The 23,046-nt window shown below is 43.7% G+C and overlaps 1 protein-coding gene across 1 annotated transcript in view; it reads left to right on the top strand.

Moving 5' to 3' along the window:
* The first annotated feature begins 3,760 nt into the window (after positions 1–3,760).
* Positions 3,761–23,046, top strand: part of CCDC113 (coiled-coil domain containing 113) — a 35,203-nt gene continuing 15,917 nt past the window's right edge. The window contains exon 1 of the mRNA XM_043980235.1: positions 3,761–3,918. Coding sequence (XP_043836170.1) covers positions 3,809–3,918 — 110 coding nt within the window. The 5' untranslated portion in view covers positions 3,761–3,808. The remainder of the gene's footprint in view (positions 3,919–23,046) is intronic.

Here is a 23,046-nt window from a genome sequence, read left to right as displayed (position 1 = left end):
AGCCATTCCCCAATTGATGGACAACCCCTCCATTTCCAATTCCTTGCCACCACAAAAAGAGCAGCTATAAATATTTTTATACATGTGGGCACTTTTCCCTTTTTTATGATCTCTTTGGGAAAAAGACCCAAAAGTGGTATTGCTGGGTCAAAGGCTATGCACAGCTTTATAGCCCTTTGGGCATAATTCCAAATTACTCTCCAGAATGGTTGGATCAGTTCACAGCTCCACCAACAATGCATTAGTTTTCCAATTTTTTCCACAGCTTCTCCAACATTTATTATTCTCCTTTTTTGTCATATTAGCCAATCTGATAGGTGTCAGGTGGTGCCTCAGAGTTGTTTTAATTTGCATTTCTCTAATCAATAGTGATTTAAAGCATTTTTTCATATGGCAATAGATAGCTTTGATTTCTTCATCAGAAAACTTCCTGTTCATATCCTTTGATCATTTCTCAATTGGGGAATGACTTAGATTCTTATAAATTTGATTTAGTTTCCTATATATTTTAGAAATGAGGCCTTTATCAGAAGTACTAGCTATAAAAATTGTTTCCCAACTCGATAATTTCTTATTTTGATCAGGGCATCACAAAATAGTAAATGGTATTAAAAGTGGAGCCTAAGGCTACCAAACCCAACAAGTTAATTCTTTCATGGGGTAAATGTTTCAACCTGATCTACTATGGATTTACCAGAGCTGCTAATCAGCCTCATGCTCTTAGCCCATCAGCTTATTGTCACTGAAAGAGGTCTCCATATTCAAGTTTTTCTCTCCTAGGGAAACAAGGTAATCAGATTTGAGTAAAGCTTCCAACAAGCATTACCTTTGTGAACACCCCCTTCTGTGACATCATAAATAGTGGGGGGGACCAATGGTAACCTGAGAGACAATATGCTCTGTTTTGCTGGGAGCCTAAGGAAAATTGCCTGCCTTTCCTGGTTCTCATGTACCTGGAATCTGTGGGACCCAAAGTAGCTTTTGAGGCCTCTTTGTCTTATTCACCTTTAAGAATCCTTTTGAAATTGTCCAAGATGACCAATCATCATTATTTAGATCACTTTGACTTGATTAAAATGATCATCTGACTTTTTTTTCCCTGGAAATTTAGGATTTGGTTAGCGCCCAAATGGAGAAAAATGAGAAAACTGTAGACTTGGAGCTAAGGCATATGTGTGTTGTGATGAAATTATGTATGATAGGAATAGAAGGTCTGGCCCCCAGTTCTCTAAAGTGCCTTCTGACCCTGTAATATTCTGTGTCTCCTTCATGTGAGAGTTCTTTTATGCCATCTCTTAGTCAGTTGGTGCTCTAGTTCCCAACAGATCTAGAGTGGGAAGAACTCCAGCCAATTGCACAGTCTTGATGCTAAAAGATACTGGCTTTGTTGTCCTTCCTACCTCGATGAAATGCACTGGACACAATTTAGAGCAAATGGGTCCCTTAGAAACTTCTGCAATCCATTCTTTCCAGAGCTATTGAGAGGCCCTCCTCTTTGGTTCTCTCCTGACAAAGTTGGCTTGACTCTCCCTTCTACCATTCTTCCTTAACAGCCCTATGTTGTATCTCCATGGTTGAGCCTTGCCCCTCCACCTACATCTCCCTCCAAACCTTCTTACATGCTCTCCCAGGACACATCATTAACAAGCTGACCATGAAGGACAGCATATGACTCTGTAGAGTTAATTCATAAGACAGTCATTTCCTACCCTCAAAGGGCTTATCCTTTAGGGAATGAAAGGGTGGAAAGGAAGATATGAGACAAACATGGAGTGCCAAACATGCATGCCTGGACAGAGCTGAAAAGTTTTACAGATCCCCAACATGTGTTTGGGGGTAATGAGGAGGGAATGGGGATGGGAACTGATATATTTCTCTAGATATGCAATTATTTGAAATTCATCCTTCCTGGGGTCATGTGCAGAGATTTCTTACTCATGGGGACCCAGAAATCATCAGGGAGCATATAAATGTTAGCCTTGAAAACTGGCAAATGCTTGGAAGAAGTTATGTCTTTCCACTGGGGCTCAAGGAATATCCTCTGCCCCAGACTGTGTATGCTCCTGGCATTCTACACCAGCTACTTAATCTATTGAACAAGCATTATTAAGTAGCCACAAGTGATAAGGATACAAGGACAAGAAAAGATGAAATTGTTCCTGCCAGTCAATAAACATTTACCAGGTGCCTACTGTGTGCCAGGAACTGTGCCAAGCACTTTTCAAGTTTTATGTCATTTGACACAACCCTGGGAGGGAGGCATCCCCATTTTACAGTTGGGGAAACTGAGGCAGAAGTTGACTTGCCCAGGGTCACATAGTCTCCTCCTTTTCTCAGTCCAACTCCTTGAAAAAGTTGTCCAAAGTCACCAATGATGGCCAGATTGACGAATATGATGGCCTTTTTTCAATCCTCATTCTTCCTGATCTCTTCGGTAGTGCTTAGAAGCAATAGTGACACTAAAACTTCTTCTGAAGGGAAAAAGTCAGCTCTGTGCTTTAGGAATCTCAATTTGGCAGCTGCGTGGAATATAGTTTAGAGAATGGGAGAGCCTAGATGCAGGGAGACAATTAGATGAGCTATTGCAACAGTACAAATGAGAGGAGAACTAAGGTGGTAGCCAGGTGTGACATGTAAAATTTAATAAGGTCACCTTATTCCTGTCCCTTTGTGTAGGGAAAATTAGCTAGGGTTTCTAATATATTTGTTACTTATAAATTAGAAGCTTTAGCACCAGTTTGGGGGCATTAGTCATTTATTAAAGCATACCAAGTATTAATAAAAAGAGAACGCTTGGTTCAGAAAGTTAAGAAAAGGCCTATCCAGCCTAGAGTTCCAGCCTGGCCTGGTTCTTCCTCAAGTCCTCCTCCACGAGCCTGTTTGCTGGAGCAACTGCCAGTGGAAGCTTCTTCTGGGCTGGAGAAGAGGCAGGCCTTACACACTGCTTCAAGCTAATTGGCCAGCATCACCCAAATCCATTGGGATCTTAGTTCAATTCAATTCAATAAACATTAAGCGCCTAACATGTTCCAGACACCCTGCTAAGTTCTGGAGATACAAAAAGAGGCAAAAGAAAGTCCCTGCCTCCGAGGACTTATCTAGGGAGGTGTTCTGGAACTTAATTTTTTTTCTGATAACTATTTCAGTACAAATGGTTTCCTTTGTATTTTATTTAATGCATTTAAAACCATCATTCTTAGAAGGGGCCTAGGCTTCAATAGATTGCCAAAAAGAGGCCCTTGATACCAAAAAAAAAAAAAAGTTAACTCTGATGTAATGAAACTTTTTACAGATAAGGAAACTGAGGCTGCAGGCTTACTCAGTTCTGGGGCAAAGGGAATGTGATTAAAATCTGCTCAATGGATTCCGGGGGCGGGGAAGGGGAAGGGGGAGTCGGAGACCCTGATTGACAAGCAATCCCTCCTGGGGGCCTGCAAGAGACTAAAAGACCTCTGGGTACCTACTGCCTAAGCACTTGTGAATCCTGGGCATCTTGGCACGACTGCCTTCCCCTCCGCTGGCACCGCTCTCCAAGGCGTCTGCCAAGAGGTGAGGGCCGGGCAGGCCAGGGAGGAGTCGGGGAGCTGGGCGGGGAGCGGGGCGGGGTGGAGAGACTCTCGGGCCAGGGCGCAGGCGCCGGCAGCCGCACAGCGTCCCGTCTCCACGGCAACGCAGCGCGCGCGTCGCAGCCCAGTGACGCCTCCCGCAGCCTTGGCAACGGCGTTCTGCTGCAGCGCGCGAAGTGCAAGGCTGCAGCTCCCGAGGCTGCAGAAGGAGAAGGAGCAGGACGGCGAGGAGCGGCAGCGAGATGGCGAGCGGCGAGGAGGAGACGGATAGCGTGCCCACCTCCGAGTCCCAGTACGGGGAGGAAGTCGAGCTGCCCATAATCCAGCTCTGCGGCCTGGTGGAGGAGCTCAGGTACCGCCCCTCCGCCCGGCCGCCCCCACCCCTCCCGCCTCGAGATCCCTACACGCGGGGACCCTGGGCCAAAGCTCCAGGCGGCTTCCTCGTGGTGGAGCGAGCGCCCCTCGGGCCGTCAGGCTCCTCCTCTACCCAAAGGAAGAGTGTGTGTGTGTGTGTGTGTGTGTGTGTGTGTGTGTGTAGGCTCTTGGGTCGTCAGATTCCTCTTCTGCCTAAATGCACAGATGTCCCCAGAGGACCTGGGTTTGAATCTCAGACCTTGGATGTCACCTCCCATTTCTGCACCCTGGTTACCCCCACTGTAAAATGAAGAAGCTTGGACAAGACCAGGAGTCCATAACTATTTTATGGCCAGGACCCCTTTGGGAGACTAGTGAAGGTTATACACCCCTTCTCAGAATCATGTTTTTAATGCATGGGAAAGGAAGGAAAGCAAACGTAATAAGCATTTATATGGCACCTACTGTGTACCGGGAGCTTTCTGAATATTCTCTTTTGATCCTTGCAGTAACCTTACTAATGGGGGTGCTGTCATTACCTTCATTTTACAGTTGAGGAAACTGAGGCAGACAGATTAAGTGACTTGCCCAGGGTCAGTCACACAACCAGTAGGTGTCCGAACTCGGGGTCTCCCAGACTCTAGGCCCAGCATTCTATCCACCGAGCCACTGGCTGCCTAGATATATAAAATACATAGGATTATAGAGGGAAACAATGATAAGGAAGTAGTTATCAAAACACATATATTTACATTTGTCCCTATTCATTCACCCACATATCCATCTATCCATCTATAACAACCTCACAGACCCTACCTTAAGATTCTCTGGACCCCGGGGCATCTCCAAGGCCTCTTTCCAGCTCAAGATTCTCTGGTCCTGTCCAGCCTCTGCTTGAACCCCAGGACATTGATGCTGAAAAGGAAGCGGTCGACCAGTGCAGCCCCTCTCATTTGATGAGGCAACCGAGATGTAGCCAGATGACGTGATTGGCCCCCAGTACCCACTGCAGCTTGGCAGTAGAGCGGGGGCTCCAGTCTCATCATGAGAATTAGGAGGGAGCCCCTGATCTGCTTGACCCCACAGGGCAAGAACAGGAGATAGAAGTGGGTCGGGTGCAAGGGCTCCAGCCCAGGACTGGCACAGGAAAGCACTTGTTCTGACCTCAGCAGACCTAGCAGGGCAGTGGGTAGACTTTGTGCAGGGGCAGCTTCAGACTGTGTCAGTTAGAAATGTCCTCAAGTGGACTCGGCTCCTTTAGGATTTGTGGGTTCCCTCCCACTAGCAATGCCAGGGATCTTGTAGAAGGGATTGTTCAATGGTTCCCCACCGAGGCTCTACCTGTTCATGGCCCCATTCCATCCCCTCTTCTCTATCAGCCCCACTCTCTCACTTATTCTCAGTCTCCCCCTCTCTACTGGCTCTTTCCCTCCTGCCTACAAACATTCCTGTGTCTCCTCACCCTGAAAAAACTTGCTTGATCCTTCCATCCCTGCTGACTGTTGTCCTAAACCCCTCCTGCCTCTTGTGGCTAAACACCTTGAGAAAGCTGTTTGCAATCGCCGCCTCATTTCATCTCACTCCCTTCTTAACGCCTTACAGTCTGGCTTCTGCCTTTGTTCTCGTTGTGGCCTTTTCTCATTGCTCACTGTCCCTGCCCTCTCTGCAGTCTCTGACACTTGGTCACCCTCTCCTCAATACTCTTCTTCTCCCTTCTCTCTCTGTCTCTCTCTCTCCTCTGTGTCTCTGTCTTTGTCCCTTTCTCTGTCTCTCTCTGTCTCTGTCCCTTTCTCTGTTTCTGTCTCTGTCTCTTTCTCTGTCTCTGTTTCTCTCTGTCTTTGTCCCTTTCTCTGTCTCTGTCTCTCTCTGTCTTTGTCCCTTTCTCTGTCTCTCTCTGTCTCTGTGTCTTTGTCTCTGTCTCTGTCTCTCTGTCTCTCGCTCTCACTCTCTTACTCTGTCTCGCTCATGCACTCTCCAAGTTCTCCCCCTACCTCTCTGACCACTCCTTCTCAGTCTCCTTTGCTGGATCCTCCTCCAGATCCCACCCTCTAACTGTGGGTGTCCTTCAGGGCTCTGTCCCGAGCCCTCTTCTCTCCTACACGGCTTCCCTTGGGGATCTCCTTAGCTCCCATGGATGTAATTCCCACCTCTGTGCTGGTGATTCCCAGCTCTCCCTGCCCCACTCCACCCTCTCTGCTGACTTCCAACCTCACATCTCCAGCTGCCTTTCAGACATCCCAAAGTGGGTGTCCAGCGGACATCTTCACCTCAACATGTTCCACCTAATCCATCCCCTCCTAGCTTCCCTGTTACTGTAGAGGGCAACTCTATCCTTCCAATCCCCTGGGTCCACAACCTGGGGCTCGTCCTCCCTATCTCTCACCCCCGTATCCAAGCTGCAGCTGAGGCCTCTCCGTTCCACCTTTGCAACATCTCTCCTCCGACGCTGCCCCCACCCTGGTGCAGACCCTCACCGCCTCACCCCTAGATGACTGTGATAGCTGCTGGGGTGTCTGTCTGCCTCAAGTCTCTCCCCACTCCGTACCACCTTCCCTTCAGCCACCAAATGACTAAAGTGCAGACCTGCCTAGGTCACCCCCTACTCAATACCCAATGCTCTGGCATTCAGAGCCCTTCGTAACCTCGCCCCCCACGTATCTTCCCAGTGTTCTTACCCCTTACCCCCAATGTACTCTTTAATCTAGAGACTGGCCTCCTGGATACCACGAGAACAAGCCCCTCCATCTCTGAGCTCAGGGCGTTCTCTCTAGTCGTCCTGGAATGGTCTCCCTCCTGGGCTCATCTTGTACTGGAAGCCTTCCCTCTCTCTTTTTTTTTTTTTTAGTGAGGCAATTGGAGTTAAGTGACTTGCCCAGGGTCACACAGCTAGTAAGTGTTAAGTGTCTGAGGCTGGATTTGAACTCAGGTACTCCTGACTCCAGGGCCGGTGTTCTATCCACTGCACCACCTAGCTGCCCCATGCCTTCCCTCTCTTAATTATTTCCTCGTTTGTACATGTTTGCTTGTTGTCTCTCCCATTAGATTGTAAGCTCCGTGAGGGCAGGGAATTGTCTTTTGTCTCTTTTTTTGTGTCCCCAGCACTTAGCACAGTGCCTGGTACATAAGGGGCACTTAATACATGTTGATAGATTGATTGAGGTGGGATACCCCACCACACACACATCCTGGGTGGGAGATGAGGCTGCACAGAGGCTGAGCCAGAGCCCTTTTTCCTTCTCCTTTAACGTGTAAAGTTTGCCAGAACCAAGATGGAAGGTGTGTGCACGAGCGTGTGTGTGTGTGTGTGTGTGTGTGTGTGTGTGTGTGTGTGTGTGCGCGCTCATGCAGCAGGATTGATTGAGATACCTATAAATGATCCCAGATCCCAGTGCTGCCATCCTCTACAATCCCACCCTCTCACCTCTTTATATTCTCTACAGGAGAAGTTATTCCTGTTGGGTCAGATCCTGTTCTAAAATATCTGTTATCCGTAAACTGATGTGGCTACACCAGCATTTCCCAAATTAGTTTAGCCATGGATTAATGATGATGATAATAGGTACCATTAATATAGCACCTACTCTGTGCCAGGCACAGTGCTAAATGCTCTACGCGTATTAGCTCTTTTGATCCTCTCAACAACCCGTGACATAGATGCTGTTGTCCCCACTCTGCAGTTGGAGAAACTGAAGCAGACAGCAGCGAAGTGACTTGCCCAGGGTCACACAGCTTGTAAGTGTCTATGAAGGCATTTGAACTCAGACCTTCCTGACTCTAGGCCCAGTGTTGACCACTAGGATATCCCCTGCTTGGCACTTGACAAATCGACAGGACTCAAAGCCAAAGGGCAAAGACTGAAGCTATAGACTAGCCCATTGGGTCAGAGAAAACTTATAACAAAAAAGAGGCAGTTCAGCCTGACTTTTGGTCCATCCATTGCTGCCCATGTAGACATCCTATGCCAGCATCCAAATTCTCATACATTTTCCCAGGTCATGGGAGGCATTTGGGAAATGCTTGTTTCCACACTTATTTCCCAGTGACATCTGCTCCTCTATGAGGTGGGCAGAGTGGACATTCTCAGGACCATTTAACCCAGGAAGAAATTCAGAGCTAGAGAGGGGAAGGGGCCGGTCCAGGGTTCCCAGAAGGGGCTGCAGGACCCGGCAGGGGAGCTGGGTTTCCTGTTGAGGTAAGGTAGGCCACGATGCCTCCTGGGGCCTTTTTCCCAGCCCTACTGCCCCTCACTGTGGTGCCATCACACCTCCCCGGGCCAGGTGGTCATGCTCCCAGGAGAGGGGCTCATCCCATCCCCTGCTGCCCATCACTCGGCCTCCCTGGGCCTGAGCAGGACCTGGATCTGCATGTTGCTTCAGGAGAGAGGGCTAAGTGACTCAAGCTTAAGAAGCTTGCCCTTCGATGGCAAAGGTCGGAACAGTGAGTGGAAGGTGCAGAGAGGGGCATTCTCCTTCAGTGTAAGGGATAGCTCAGAGCCCTGGGGACATGCCCTCAAGACCTTTCAGCATTCTTCTTCTTTTTTTTTTGGTGAGGCAATTGGGGTTAAGTGACTTGCCCAGGGCCACACAGCTAGTAAGTGTCAAGTGTCTGAGAGCGGATTTGAACTCAGGTCCTCCTGACTCCAGGGCTGGTGCTCTATCCACTGCGCCACCTAGCTGCCCCATTCAGATCCTTTAAAAAGTCTGTTATTGTTGTTAGTGTAAGAAATGATTGTTTACCTAAGAAGTTGTCTATTCTCCGAATAGCAAGTCCAGGGTCAAGGTCACAAGTCCATTTGGAGCCTGGATTTCTGGCCCTCTCTGTTTTACACAACCACTTCAGTACGGGAAGTGCTTGCTTGTCTCATGTAACCGATGCAAAGAAACGTTTTTAGAAAATAAGCCAGCTTTTCTAAAATGGTTCAGCATGCAGTCACTTTAGTAACTGGATCGGGGAGTATATAGGCAGGAGGGGCAAGATCTCTGAGGTCAAATGTGCAGTGATATCTTCAATTCATAATAATAAAATCAATACCACCAAGACTTTTGTGCTTTAATCTGTAAGTACTTGAGTATTTCTTGAATTGGTATCTGTGCTGGGAATGCAGCCTTATGAGAAACTCCTCATGGCCTGTACTCCAGGTGTGGCTCAAACTACTGGCTTTGAAGTCGCAGGACCCAAGCTAGAAGGACATTTGTAGGTCACCTGCAGGGAGACCTTATGCCAGTCCCCTGACTTCAAAGCCTCACTTTCCTCATCTGTTCTTGAGGATCAGGGTTGGAGTGTGTGGCTTCCATATTTCCTTCCTTCCGTTTCTATGACATGACAAACCTGTGACATGTCTAATTGTGTCTAAAGTTGGAGTGCTGTGTTTTCAGATGAAGAAGCTAAATGAAAATGTGAGGAATCCTATGTGTTGTTCTTTGACCTTGATATCATTCACCAGATATTTATATGCATGGCATTGTGCCAAGCAACGTGGAAGATATAAAAATGAATCAAGAATGGTTCCTGACTTCAGGGAACTTAGAATGGCAGGAAGGGCAGAGGGGCAAAGGAACTTACACACACATAGAAATTACTAACACAAGGCAGAATGGGATGGGCCCCAAGGATGATCCTGCCTCCCATTAAGAGGATGCTCAAAGGTTTACCCTGTGCTTTCCTCACCATCCTTTTGAGGCAGGTAGTACGAGCAATAGCCCATTTTACGTTTAAGGGAACCAAAGGGTTCAGTGGGGTAGACAATACAAGGATTGATGCTCCTGTTTTTTAAATTTTTAATTTTTGGTTTGGGAGAAAGATAGTAAGTTTATTTTTTATTTTTTAAAGTAATAAACATTTTTGTTTATAGTCTTGAGTTCTATTTCTTCCTTTTTTTTTTTTTTAGTGAGGCAATTGGGGTTAAGTGACTTGCCCAGGGTCACACAGCTAGTAAGTATTAAGTGTCTGAGGCCGGATTTGAACTCAGGTCCTCCTGACTCCAGGGCCGATGCTCTATCCACTGTACCACCTAGCTGCTCCCATTTGAGTTCTATTTCTTATAACAATCATATTCCATCACCATCATATACCACACCTTGTTTAGCCATTCCTCAATTGATGGGTCGATGCCCCTATTTTATAGACTCCAGGGGTTAAGTGATCTGCCCGGGGTCATGCGCCACTGCTGGGGCTGGGACTCAAACCCATGTCTGGTTCTGGGTCCAAAACTCCCCCTTGTCTCTAATCCAAATTATGAGACGTCATAAGACAATCCTAAGAGACTTAAGTCATAAAAGAAGCAATATGTAGTGGTATAATTTAATAAGGGTTGAAGAGATTTGGATTGTGGGCCCTGTTCTCTCACTTAATGCCTTTTAGATAATGGGACTTCAGCTGGACAAGTCACTTATCCTCCCTGAGTTTCCCATTCCTCATCTGTAAAATGGGACAATAGTTTCCCAACAGAGTCGTGCTAATCAAATGTAATAATGTATGTGAAACTACCTTGAAACTGTGAGAATGCTATGAACAATGCAACTTGTGATTGATTAAAAGAATGGTAGAAAGGACTGCAGGAGGGCAGAGGAGGGAGAGCTGACTTCTGGAAGCAGAGACCATGAAAAGCTGCTGGAATTTGGGAAGTTCAAAGGGTACAGGCTCCTCCCAGACTCCTCATAGAGCAATAGTAATCAACAAGAAGGAAAATGGCTGAAAATCCACATGAGCAAATGAAAATCAGCCAAGATTGGAAATAAAGTGAAGGATGAGAGGCTGTCACTGTCAGAAATGTGACCGACAAGTGAAGCAACATGACAGAAGCAGCCACAGGTGTCTTGAAATGAAACAGTGACTCTCATATACCCCTGTGACTTCTTGGTGATGCAGATTGCAGACCATTCGTGCCTTTTCATCTGGGGTGGTTCTCAGTTGACATATGTCCTTGTGTGCATCATGCACAAAGGGCTTGTCCAGCATTCTGTAGGACTTTGATGCCTCCTTTTAATGCAGAGGTGACCCTGGGTTCTTGAAAGCTCTGCCAACAGCACAAGCTCCATTAGGTTCTACCATATTGGAAAGGTTTCAAGGACCAGCCAAGTTACCTATGGAGAGATTCTTTGCCAAGAATTTGGCCATTTGCTGATTAATTTTTTGGTCGTGGCAAAGTGACACATCAAAAAAAATTAACTAAGACAACACTGGTAAGGAAAAATCAGAAGCACAAATAAAAGAAGAAAGTAAAAAATTATAAAAGGAATGGCAATAAGGAAAAAATAAGTTATATCGAAGGAAATTGTTTTAGAAAAAAACAAATTCTAGAGTCAACAAAAATAGGCAACAATCTATATAAAGAAAGAAACCACAGCTTCCCCAAAGGGGAGAAATGCAAGACTTAAATCTCTCAAACACATTATAATTAAAAGTCAACATTCTCATTGCCAACTTCAAGAAGAAAGAATAAATAAGCCAAGGAACATCAATCAGAGATTACAGTGATGATGAAACAATTTGAGCCAGAATAAAACAAAATGTAGAAGAAGCATAGACTGTAAATTTATCTACCCAGCAAGATTTAGTATCTTGCCTTGACAAGCCTCAGCACTAAATTGCTCCCATTACTTGCTGCCTTTGCTTTTTGTTGTTGTTGTTGTTGGGGTTTTTTTTGTTTGTTTCGTTGTTGTTGTTTTCAGGGCAATGAGGGTTAAGTGACTTGCCCAGGGTCACAGAGCTGGTAAATATCAAGTATCTGAGTCTGGATTTGAACTCAGGTCCTCCTGAATCCAAGGCCAGTGCTGTATCCACTGTGCCACCTAGCTGCCCCTGCCTTTGCTTTTTTACACACATGCTAATGCATGAAGCCAAAGAAAAGCATGAAACCTGTGTTGACTGGGTCCACTATCAATTTATGTTAGATAATCTCAACCAGGTCCTCACTGCAGCAAGGCAATCCTTCCATACCCTCCTAGTGACTCACTATCCCAGTCACCAGTGTTTTCTTCCAAACTTTTTCAAACTTCATGGCTCTTCTCTTTCTCACCAGCTGAAAACCCTTGCCTCATATATTTCACTGAAAAAAAATAAGGCTATTCACCGAGAGCTCCCTCTTCTCCCCTCCTGCTTATCTCACGTCACATTTCCTCACATGAAGAGGGGGGCCCTTCCCCTTGCCAAGGCAGAACACCTCTATGTACACAAGTGACCCCATTTCATCCCATCTTCTCCCTATCATCCTCACTCTCATTTCTCTCTCTCTCTTTTTTTTTTGTTTGTGGGGCAGTGGGGGTTAAGTGACTTGCCCAGGGTCACACAGCTAGTAAGTGTCAAGTGTCTGAGGCTGGATTTGAACTCAGGTACTCTTGAATCCAGGGCTGGTGCTTTATCCACTGCGCCACCTAGCTGCCCCTCATCTCATTTATCTTTAATCTCTTCCTATCTGCTGGCTGCTTCCCTGTGGACAAACAAAAACAGACTAAGGAATTTTAACTAGGTATCCAAATTCCTAAGTTACAGGTCTGACCCTGTCACCTCCCTGTTCAAGAAGCTTCAGTTTCTCCCTATGGCCTCTAGAATTAAAAAAAAAAAACACCACAATAATCTGTCTGGTTGACATTTAAAACCTTTACACTCTGACTCCAACCAGCCAACTCCTTTCTAGGATGATTTCATATCAGTTCCCCCTTATTTAGTCCACATTGCAGCCTGATCGGCTGATTTGCTATTCTCTCATACACCATCCCATCTCCCACTCACATTTCCTTGCACAAGCTGCCCCCCATTCCTGGAATGCTCTCCTCCCAGCCCCTGTCTCTTTGGAATCCCTGATCCCCTTCAAGGCTCGACTCAAGTGCCATCTCTTTACGAGGCTGTTTCTGCTTCTTCCTGTTGTTAATGCCCACTTTCCTGTCCCATGAAAGAAGGTTAATTTGTATGTATTTTTCTATTGACTTTCTCTGTTACATTTGTTGCTTTTCCCATTTAAGCTCCTTGGGGCAGGAACTATTTAGTTGTTGTCTTTATATCCTTCAGCACCCAGCACATTCCCTAACACATAGTAAGTGCTTAATAAATACTTGCTAAAGTGAATATAATTAAATAAAGGTCCTAACACAAAGAGACAAATTTCATCTGTTAGATGTCTGGTGACTCTGTGGGATGAGACCCTTTCCTGGCATGTCTCTGGTAGAGAAATTGACTAGGTACAGGGTGGTGGGGAAGTCTAGCAGTCACTGTTAAGGGTATATGCTAATATGAGGAAAGCAAAGAGGGATAAAACTTGGCAGAAAGAATTTGGATGATGTACTACTGACCACCTGGGGGTGGAAGAGGAGATAGCCTGAATCAAACACATGGTATAGTAGTGATGAGGACTTCAGTTATCCAGACATCTGCTGGAGCACTCTTTGGCCAAAGCAGAGCAGGTAATTATTTCTTGGCTTGCTTTAAAGGCAATTTCATCCTTCAGAGGGTGGAAGCCTACTGGAGGTGGTGACATTGTAATTATAGAGTATACAAAAGATTCAAGAGAAATCCTGGAGTTAAGAACTTGGCAATTGATTGTGTTATGGCATAAACCATGAGAGGTAATATGATGAGAATACTGGACCTGTGCAAGGAAAAATTTGGGTTTATACCCTGCTGCTAACAGATTTGCTTTGTGATCATGAACAAGTTCACTTCCTCACTTTGAGCCTTGGGTAACACTCTTAAGATATATCTACTAAGTTTTAGATGGGTTTCAAACTCCTCTAGGGAATTCTTACATTGATGAAATCATTAGGCCATCTTGTGCTAATGTATGCTGTGGACCATACACTCAGAATTACCTACCCAACAAAAGTGACAGTATGCTGTATGAACGCAAAAGATAAACATTTAAGAAGCATTTGGACCTTAAAAAGTTTAAAGAGACATATGTATTTCAATTAAGTCTTTCAACTATAACAAAATTTCCAAGCCAAAAATGATTTTGGAATTTGGGGGGAGGAGCAAGTAAGGAAGAGAGAAGAGTCAAAGATGATTTCAGCTGGATGAGTGGATTGTCAAGCATCAAAGAAATAGGGAAATTGATTATTTCTTGATGCCTCATGGAGTCATTAGCTTCCATTTGGCCAATTGTGATTTTTAGTGAGTTATTTTCTTTAGTATTGTGTCAAGATAATGGAATGTGGTAGATGAGGAGATTTGGCAGATATTCAGGGGCCCACCTGTTGATTGATCTAAACTGATTGAATTGGGTGAGAGTGACTGACTGCTGACTGGCTTCCTTCCAGTTAACTAGATTGTAAGCACATCTGGCTGGTACTTAAGAGGGTATTGTTCTCAGAAGCTAAACACTTTGAACTTTACATCGAGACCACCTTTGGGTCCAGTGAACCAATGAATTTGAATGACACTAGCCAATCAGCTTGAAGAACCTCCCATTTCTGGGAGGAGGACATGAAGGAAGAAGTGAACACTGGCAGTGAATTTCTTCCTTTTTGGTGGGAGACATCGGCGTGGTGGCGGAGGACTTCAGAAGTGGGAGGTTTAGGAAGGCTAGGATTTGCATGCTATAAGAAATCTGTTCTCAATCTTTCTCTTTCTTTACTATCTTATATCTTTTAATAAACCCTTAAAAACCTAAACTCATTTATCGGTGATTTTAGCCAGTTTCCCCCCAAAACTGGGCGGGACAGATTAAAACCCACACTTAGATTTTTAATTACACAGTATTGTTAGTTCTCGTTCCATGACGCTTTTGCATAGTTCTGACTTCTTTTTCTATTTCTTTCCTCTACCACTCTTATCACATTTATTATAGTCTCACATCACATTTCCTCCTTCCTATTTTTTTTTATTCTCTTACAGATCTTTTCTTTAGCTCTTGCTTTCATTTTTCTAGAAATTCTTATTGGGTTTTCATCCAATCTACATTTTACATCGAGGCTTTGCTTGTAGATGTTTTCAAGTGATTGTCTTCTGTGTGTCTTCAGCTTTCCTGTTACTGTAGTAGCTCCTTATGGTCAGGTTTTTTATTTTCCCAACTTTCCAGCTTCCTTCTTGACTTTAAATATTATGTTAATTTAGAGCTCTGTTCATTCACTTCTGAGGAGATACCTGATCTGAGCTCCTGCTGCTTTCACAGCTCAGTCTGGGGGCCTGCAAGTTTTTAGTGCATCCAAAGTGTCATAGTTTAGGGATAAGTCTGTTCACTGCCCTCCTTGACTGAGGTTTACATGTTCCTGACCCAGGTTTATTAGCTTATGTGAGTTTAGTTTCCATAGAATGTTGCTGGACTCAGTTACTCCACTGTGAGGTTCTGCAGGTTCAGAGTGACCAAACTTACTAGCTCCCCTTTGGTCTTGGTCTTCTGCCCTGGTTTTTCCAACTGTTTCACTTTCTTCTTTTCTTGCAGAGATCCGTGGCGGGGGGGGGGGGGGACTATGGATGTGCAACATTACAGATAAAGACAGACTTTTTTGATAGGCTACTTTTGCTGAACAGTTATTCTTTGTTTTAAGGGATGGCTTTCTGAGAGGGTAATGGAGAAGGGAAAGGAATACACTAGTGAATATGAGAGATATAAAACAGGAGATATCAACAAAAATAATTTTTAGAAAAAGTCACTGGTGATCTTGGAAAGAGTTACTTCAGTAGAGTTATGGGAATGGAAGCCAGATCTCAGGGGATTAAATAATAAGTGGGTGGTAGAAAATAGATATAGCTTGTATAGATTACTCTTTCTAGAAATTTATCTCAGAAAGGAAAGACAGATATAAAGAGAATAGTGTAAGGTGTGGAAGGGTAAAAGAAAAAGTGTTTTTAGGCATAGGGGAAGGGACTGAAAATTAGGGAAAGGGAAGGATTGGTGTAGCAAGGTCCCAAAAGAGATATGGATATGGATTCGGAGGTTGAGGCTAAAGATGCAAGTGGAGAAGGTTAGCCTTGGCAAGTAGAAAAGAGTACTTCACCTTTTAGAATGGAGAGGAGGGAGTAGGTAAAATTTTGAAGTAAGTAGGATAATGGAAAGCCACAGTCTTAGGGTAACAAGGAGCTAACATAGAACTATTCTGCCTGCTTCTGACAAATGATGAGTGCTGACCCAGCACTAAAACACTTGGACACTGGGGATGGTGAGGCAATCCTTAATGAGCTATAGCTCATCCTGGTTATCAGCCAATAAAAGGATTGTCTCACCATCCCCGAAGTACTAGAGTTCTTTAGTACTGAGTCAGCACCCATGATTGACCAGAAACAGGCAGAAGACTCTGATTATGCCATATTATACCCATAAAATAAGCTATGTGACCCTCTGTCAAGAATGGAAAGTGGGAATGGAGTTGAAGCCTTGAGGAGAGAGAAGAGGTTTTAGAAGGGCAGTTGTGGGAAAATGTATTCAATAGGAAATAATATGAAGATTGACACGAAGTGGTAAGGACCCAAGTAAGGTTAGAAAACATGAATTTGAAGGGGATGCAGGAAACACAGTTTCAAAACTTATTCCAGTAGCACTTGGCAACTGTGAGTGAGGGGGTGATCTAGAAGTGGGGATTAGTAGCTTAGGGAAAAATGAAAGTAAAAGGGAGCAGAAGATTTAAGAGAGGAGGACAGAAATAATGCCATAGGACAATTCCTGGAGCAGCAGAATCCACAAAAGAGCAGGCTGAGATCATTTTCCAGCCAAAGACGGACTGCTGTGCCAGGGCGGGAGTGGAGCTCAACCCTGTGGTCATGCTGACACAGATCCAGTCCCAGGCAGGCTTCACCAGAGAAAAAGACCCCTGGAGCCTCTAAATCAGCTGAAGTGCCAGGGTCTTCTGGAACTAAGCTCATGGTCTGGTGAGAGGGCTGAATGGTTGACTGGGGTAAGATTATAGGGGTCTCTGCTGGAGTTGAGTTGGAACTTGGGTGTTTCATCCCTGCTGGGAACCAGGAAGTAGGCTTGAGTGGCGGGGGCCCAGGTTGGTGGGCACAGGCTCATTGGAGCTAACAGCCACAGCACACAAAGTTTTGCTGCCTAGTTAATTAGCAAGTTGGCATGGGGTTATCTACAGACCAGAGAACAGGCCAGGCGAGTGAAGAATCTGCCCTTCCTTAAATTGTACCACCTGGGACACCCTGAAGCTTGGTACAGCGCAGCCTGGAAATAGTGCCCCACTTTAAGAAGGAATTAAAAGTCAAGTAAAAGACAGGCAAGATGAGCAGACAGAGAAAGATGAGGACCATAGAAAGTTTCTTTAGTGACAAGGAAGATCGAGGTGTACTCTCAGAAGAGGATAGCAACATCAGGGCTCCTACATCCAAAGTTTCCAAGAAAAATATGAATTGGTCTCAGGCCATAGAGGTTTTCAAAAAGGACTTTGAAGATAAAGTAAGAGAGGTAGAGGAAAAAATGGAAAGAGAAATGAGAGTGATGCAGGAGGATCATGAAAAAAAAGTCAACAGCTTGAAAAGCCAAATTGGCCAAATGGAAAAGGAGGTACAAAAGCTCTCTGAAGAAAATCATTGCTTAAAAATTAGGACTGAGCAAATAGAAGCTAATGACTTTTTAAGAAATCAAGACGCAATAAAACAAATCCAAATGAATTAAAAAATAGAGGGCAATGTGAAATATCTCCTTGGAAAAATGGCTGACTTGGAAAATAGATCTAGGAGAAATCATTTGAAAATTAATGGACTACCTGAAAACCATGATCAAGGAAAGAGCTTAGACATCATCTTCCAGGAAATTGACGGGGGAAATTGCCCTGATATTCTAGAAGCAGAAGGTAAAATAGAAATTGAAAGAATTCACCAATCACCTCCTGAAAGAGATCCCAAAATGAAAACTCCCAGGAATATTATAGCCAAATTCCAGAGATCCCAGGCCAAGGAGAAAATATTGCAAGAAGTCAAAAGGAAACAATTCAAGTACCATGGAGCCACAGTCAGGATAGCACAATATCTAGCAGCTTCTACATTAAAGGACTGGAGGGCATGGAATATGATATTCCAGAGGGCAAAGGAATTGGGATCATAACCAATAATCACCTATCCAGCAAAACTGAGTAGAATCTTTCAGGGAGGAAAATAGGACTTCAATGAAAAAAGAGGACTTTCAGGTATTCATGATGAAAAGACCAGAACTGAATAGAAAATTTAACTTTCAAATACAAGACCCTAGAGAAGCATAAAAAGGTAAACAGAAAAAATAAATTAAGAGGGATATTAAAAGGTTAAACTGTTTACATTCCTACATGGGAAGATGATAAGTCTAACTCATAAGAACTTTCTCAGTATTAGGGCAGATGATAGAAATACATTTAGACAGAGGGCACAAGTGGGAATTGATTATGAAGGGATGATATCTGTAAAGCATTTATTTTTTGTTTATCTTTTTTTGTGGGGTGGTTGGAGTTGGGTGACATGCCTGGGGCTGCATAGTGGGTGAGTGTTTTGTGTCTGAGGCTGGATTTGGGCTTGGGTCTTCCTGGGTCCAGGGTGGGTGCTTTATCCACTGTGTCACCTAGCTGCTCCATGATGACATCTTTAGGGTAAAATTGAGGTGTGAGAGGAATGCACTGGGGAGGGGGAAGGGGAGAGTTAGAATGGGGTGAAATCCCACATGAAAGAAACAGGAAAGGGCTATGGAGTGGGGGGAGAGATGGGGGAGGAGCAGGGCAGTGAATGAGCCTTACACTCATCAGAATTGGCTCAAAGACCTTAATCTCATCAGAGTTTGCTCAAGGAGGAAATAACATACACACTCAATTGGGTGGAATAATCTATCTAACCCTGCAGGTAAGTAGGAGGGGAAGGGGATAAAGAAGGAGGGATGAAAGAAGGGAGGGCAGACTGGGGGAGGGGGCAGTCAGAAGCAAATCACTTCTGAGGAGGGATAGGGTGAAAGAAGATGGAAAAAAGAGTAAATATCATGGGGAAGGGAGTAGGATGAAGGGAAACAGTTAACAATAGTAACTGAAAAAACTTTGAAGCAGAGGCAAGAGTAATGTAAGATGATGATGGATGGATGGATGGATGGATGGATGGATGATAATGATTGGATGAAGATGGGGATTGATTGATGCCAATGAGGATGGATTGCTGCTGATGAGAATTGATTGATGATGATAAAACGTATGGTATATGCTTTGTTGGGCTATTGTGAAGAAAATTCTTTGTAAGGTACAAGGTACTATATGAGTGTTATCTATTACTGTTGTTGCAAGAATCAACCCCATGGGTTTATTGTAAGGAAACCTCTCTTTAAAATACTATATAAATGCAGTTTACTATTAAAAAAAGATGAGCAGGATGCTATCAGAAAAACCCAGAAAGACCTACATGAGCTTATGAGTCTGAAATGTACTGTATACGAAATAACGGCAATACTGTAAAATAATCTATTGTGAGTGACTTGCTTATTTTCAGCATGCAATAATCCAAGACAACTCTGAAGGTCCTATGAAAAATGCAGTCCATCTATAGAGAGAGAACTGGTGGTGTCTGAATACAGATTGAAGCATAATTTTTTTTTGTTTGTTCCTTTATCTGAAATTTTGTTTTTTTTCTATTTTCTTTCACAACCTGGCTAATATGGAAATGTTTTGCATGACTGCTTGTGGGGCCCAAATTTAATATATGGAGAGTTAATTGGGTGACTCGACGAAATATTGGGGTCCCGGAAATAATGAGGGACCTCTAGGTTCAAAGTTCCTTCCCTTCTGAACTGCCCTTTTAGATATTTCTCCCAGGTCAATAAGAAAGGAGCCTTACAGCTTCTTTTCCACAAAAGGATCAGATTTTATTACTTGGGAATTAATTAAACAACTAAGGTGAAATTAATAAAATATCAAAGATAAGGAAATAGGGAAAAAGAAATACAGATAAATTCTCCTAACTCTAACATAAGTCTATACAATCCCCAGATTGTTTCCAATTAAACAAATTCAAAGGAATGCAGGGTTTTTGTGTTCACTCAGCACACCTGGGACATCTGCTAGTTTCTCACATCACAGGGGAAAACCGAGAGAGAGAGCGAGCAGGCAAGCGCGAGAGTTCTGGAAGCAACTCCAACCTCCCCTCAGCGAGTGTTCAATCTCCCTCCCCCAAAAGCGGAGGTCCTTCAAAGACTGCCTATGGGTAGTTCTCCTTCTGATCTCAGTAGCATATATAACTTCAGGGTGGGTCAGGTGTGGCTCCTCCCAAATGAGTCAGCTAAAACTCCAATAATTTTTACCACATGCTCATGTATAGCTTATATTGAATTGCTTGAGTTCTTGGGGAGAGAGAGGGAGGGAGGGAAGAAGAGAATTTTGAACACAAAGTTTTTTTAAAAAATTGATGTCAGGGCAGCTAGGTGGTGCAGTAGATAGAGCATTGGCCCTGGAGTCAGGAGTACCTGGATTCAAATCCGGCCTCAGACACTTGACACTTACTAGCTGTGTGACCCTGGGCAAGTCACTTAACCCCAATTGCCTCACTAAAAAAAAAAAAAAAAAGAATAAGCTAAGTTTCTTTATCCAAATGGGTGTATGTATTATTCCCTCTTTGAACCAAATATGATGAGAGTAAGATTGAAAGAATGCTCACCCCTCCCTTCTTTCCCTCTATTGTAATAGGTTTTTTGTGCCTCTTAATATGATATAATTAAACCCATTTTACCTCCCCTTTCCTCTTCTCCCCCTATTTTCCTTTTATTCTGCCCCTTAAGTTTCTTTATATCATCACATAAAAGTCAATTTAAAAACTATACCCTAATAGAGAAACAAATCTCGAGAGTTAAAAGTATTATCTTCTTTTGTGGGGATGTAAACAGTTTAACCTTATTGAATAATTTTTCCCCCTGTTTACCTTTTTATACTTCTCTTGAGTCTTGTCTTTGAAGATCAGATTTTCTCTTCAGTTCTGATCTTTTCTTCAGGAAACCTTGGAAGTACCCTATTTCATTGAATGTCCATCTTTTCCCCTGAAAGAAAATGATCAGTTTTTTTGGGTAGTTGATTCTTGATTATAATCCAAGCTTCTTTGCTTTCTGGAATATCATATTCCAAGCCTTCCGATCCTTTAATGTTGAAGCTGCCAGGTCCTGTGTAATTCTGACTGTGGCTCCATATTTCAATTGTTTCTTTCTGGATGCTTGTAGTATTTTCTCCTTCACCTGATAATTCTGGAATTTGGCTACAATATTCTTTGGAATTTTCCTTTTGGGGTCTCTTTCAGGAGGTGATCAGTGGATTCTTTCAATAACAATTTTATCCTCTGATTCTACAATATCAGAGCACTTCTCCTTGTTAATTTCCTTGAATATGGTTTCTAGGCTCTTTTTTTTAATCATGGCTTTCAGGTAGTTCAGTAATTATTAGATTATCTCTCCTGGATCTATTTTCCAGGTCAGTTGTCTTTCCAATGAGGTATTTCACATTTTCTTCTATTTTTTCAGTCTTTTGATTTTGCTTGACTGATTCTTGGTGTCTCATGGAGTCATTAGCTTCCATCTGCCCAGTTCAATTTTTTAAAGCATTATTTTCCTCAGTAACCTTTTGTACCTCCTTTTCCATTTGGCAAATTATATTTTTTAAGGAATTGTTTTCTTCAGTCAATTTTTGTGCTTCCTTTTCCAAACTGTTGACTCTTTTTGCATAATTTTCTTGTGTAACTCTCATTTCTCGCATTTCTTTTCCCATTTTTTTCTTCTACCTCTTTCTTTTTTTTTTTTTGAAGGGCAATGATGGTTAAGTGACTTGCCCAGGGTCACACAGCTAGTAAGTGTCAAGTGTCTGAGGCCAACTTTGAACTCAGGTACTCTTGACTCCAGGGCCAGTACTTTATACACTGTGCTACCTAGGTGCCCCCTTCTACCTCTTTCATTTGATTTTTAAAAGCCTTTTTGAGCTCTTCCAAGAAGGCTTTTTGGTCTTGAGACCAGTTCATCTTCCCACTTGAGGCTTCACATGTAGGCATTTTGACAGTATTGTCTTCATCTGAGTTTGTGTTTTGGTTTTCCCTGTCACCATAGAAGCTGTCAATGGTAAGGGTCCTTTTCTGTTTCTTACTCATATTGTAGCATATTTTTTATTTTATTTTTGCAGGGCCATGAGGGTTAAGTGACTTGCCCAGGGTCACACAGCTAGTAAGTGTCAAGTGTCTGAGTTCAGATTTGAACTCAGGTCCTCTTGAATCCAGGGCCAGTGTTCTATCCACTTCACCACCTATTGTAGCCTATTTTTAAACTTATAAAGTTGAGGTCTGCTCCTGGGGCACAGGGGTCACTGTTGCAAGCTTCTTGTGCTGGGCGTTAGGGGCCTTGTCACTGGCTTTCTGCTCTGAGGCCTCTGTGGCTTGCTCCCTGTGCTGGGATGGCTTGGTCAAGTCACACCTGTCCTGTGGGTGGGTCTCTAGCTGGCAGTTTTTCCTCTCAGACAGGGCTGGTGGATCTCACAAATGGCCTGTTATGCCACCAGTCTTCTGAGCCAGGACCAAGATGCCTTAGCTACTGATTTATGCTGTGGTCAGGAGCCTCCGGCTTGACTCGCCCAGACCCCCTCCATGCTGCACTGAACTGCATTGCCCTCCCCTTTTGCCCAAGTAAAACAGACTTTTCCTGAAGTCTTCTAAATAATCTCAAGTTGGGCGATTGTGTGTCTCTGTCTTTTTGTAGGTTCTCTAGTTCCAGAATCCATTTAGAGGCTTGATTTAATGTTGTTTTTGAGGGAAACTTGGGAGAGCTCAGACAACTTCCTGGCTTCTCTCCACCCCCTTGGCTCCCCAGAGCAATGTTTTTAAATAATTGAGGGAGATACTAAATTTCATTTAGAGGTTAGTTAGAAGTTAAAAACATAATTTTTTTCCTCCTCAACTTCACAGACCCCCTAAAATGTGTCCATGATTATGCCCAAAGGACTATAGAACTGTGCATACCCTTCAATCCAGCAATACCACTGCTAGGTTTATAGCCCAAAGACATACCAAAAAAGAGAAAAAGACCTATTTGTACAAAAATATTTTAGTAGCTCTTTTTGTGGTGGCTAAGAATTGTTAATCAAAGGAATGCCCATCCATTGGGGAATGGCTTAACAAGTTGTGGTTTATGATAGTGATGGAATATCATTGTGCTATAAGAAATGACAAGCAGGGTGATTTCAGAAAGGCCTGCAAAGACTTGTATGAACTGATATATAGTGAAGTG

Source organism: Dromiciops gliroides, chromosome 2, assembly GCF_019393635.1.
Source record: "Dromiciops gliroides isolate mDroGli1 chromosome 2, mDroGli1.pri, whole genome shotgun sequence".
Lineage (NCBI taxonomy): Eukaryota > Metazoa > Chordata > Mammalia > Microbiotheria > Microbiotheriidae > Dromiciops > Dromiciops gliroides.
The sequence above is the reverse complement of the archived record's forward strand: the minus strand, read 5'-3'. Positions and strand labels throughout refer to the sequence as shown.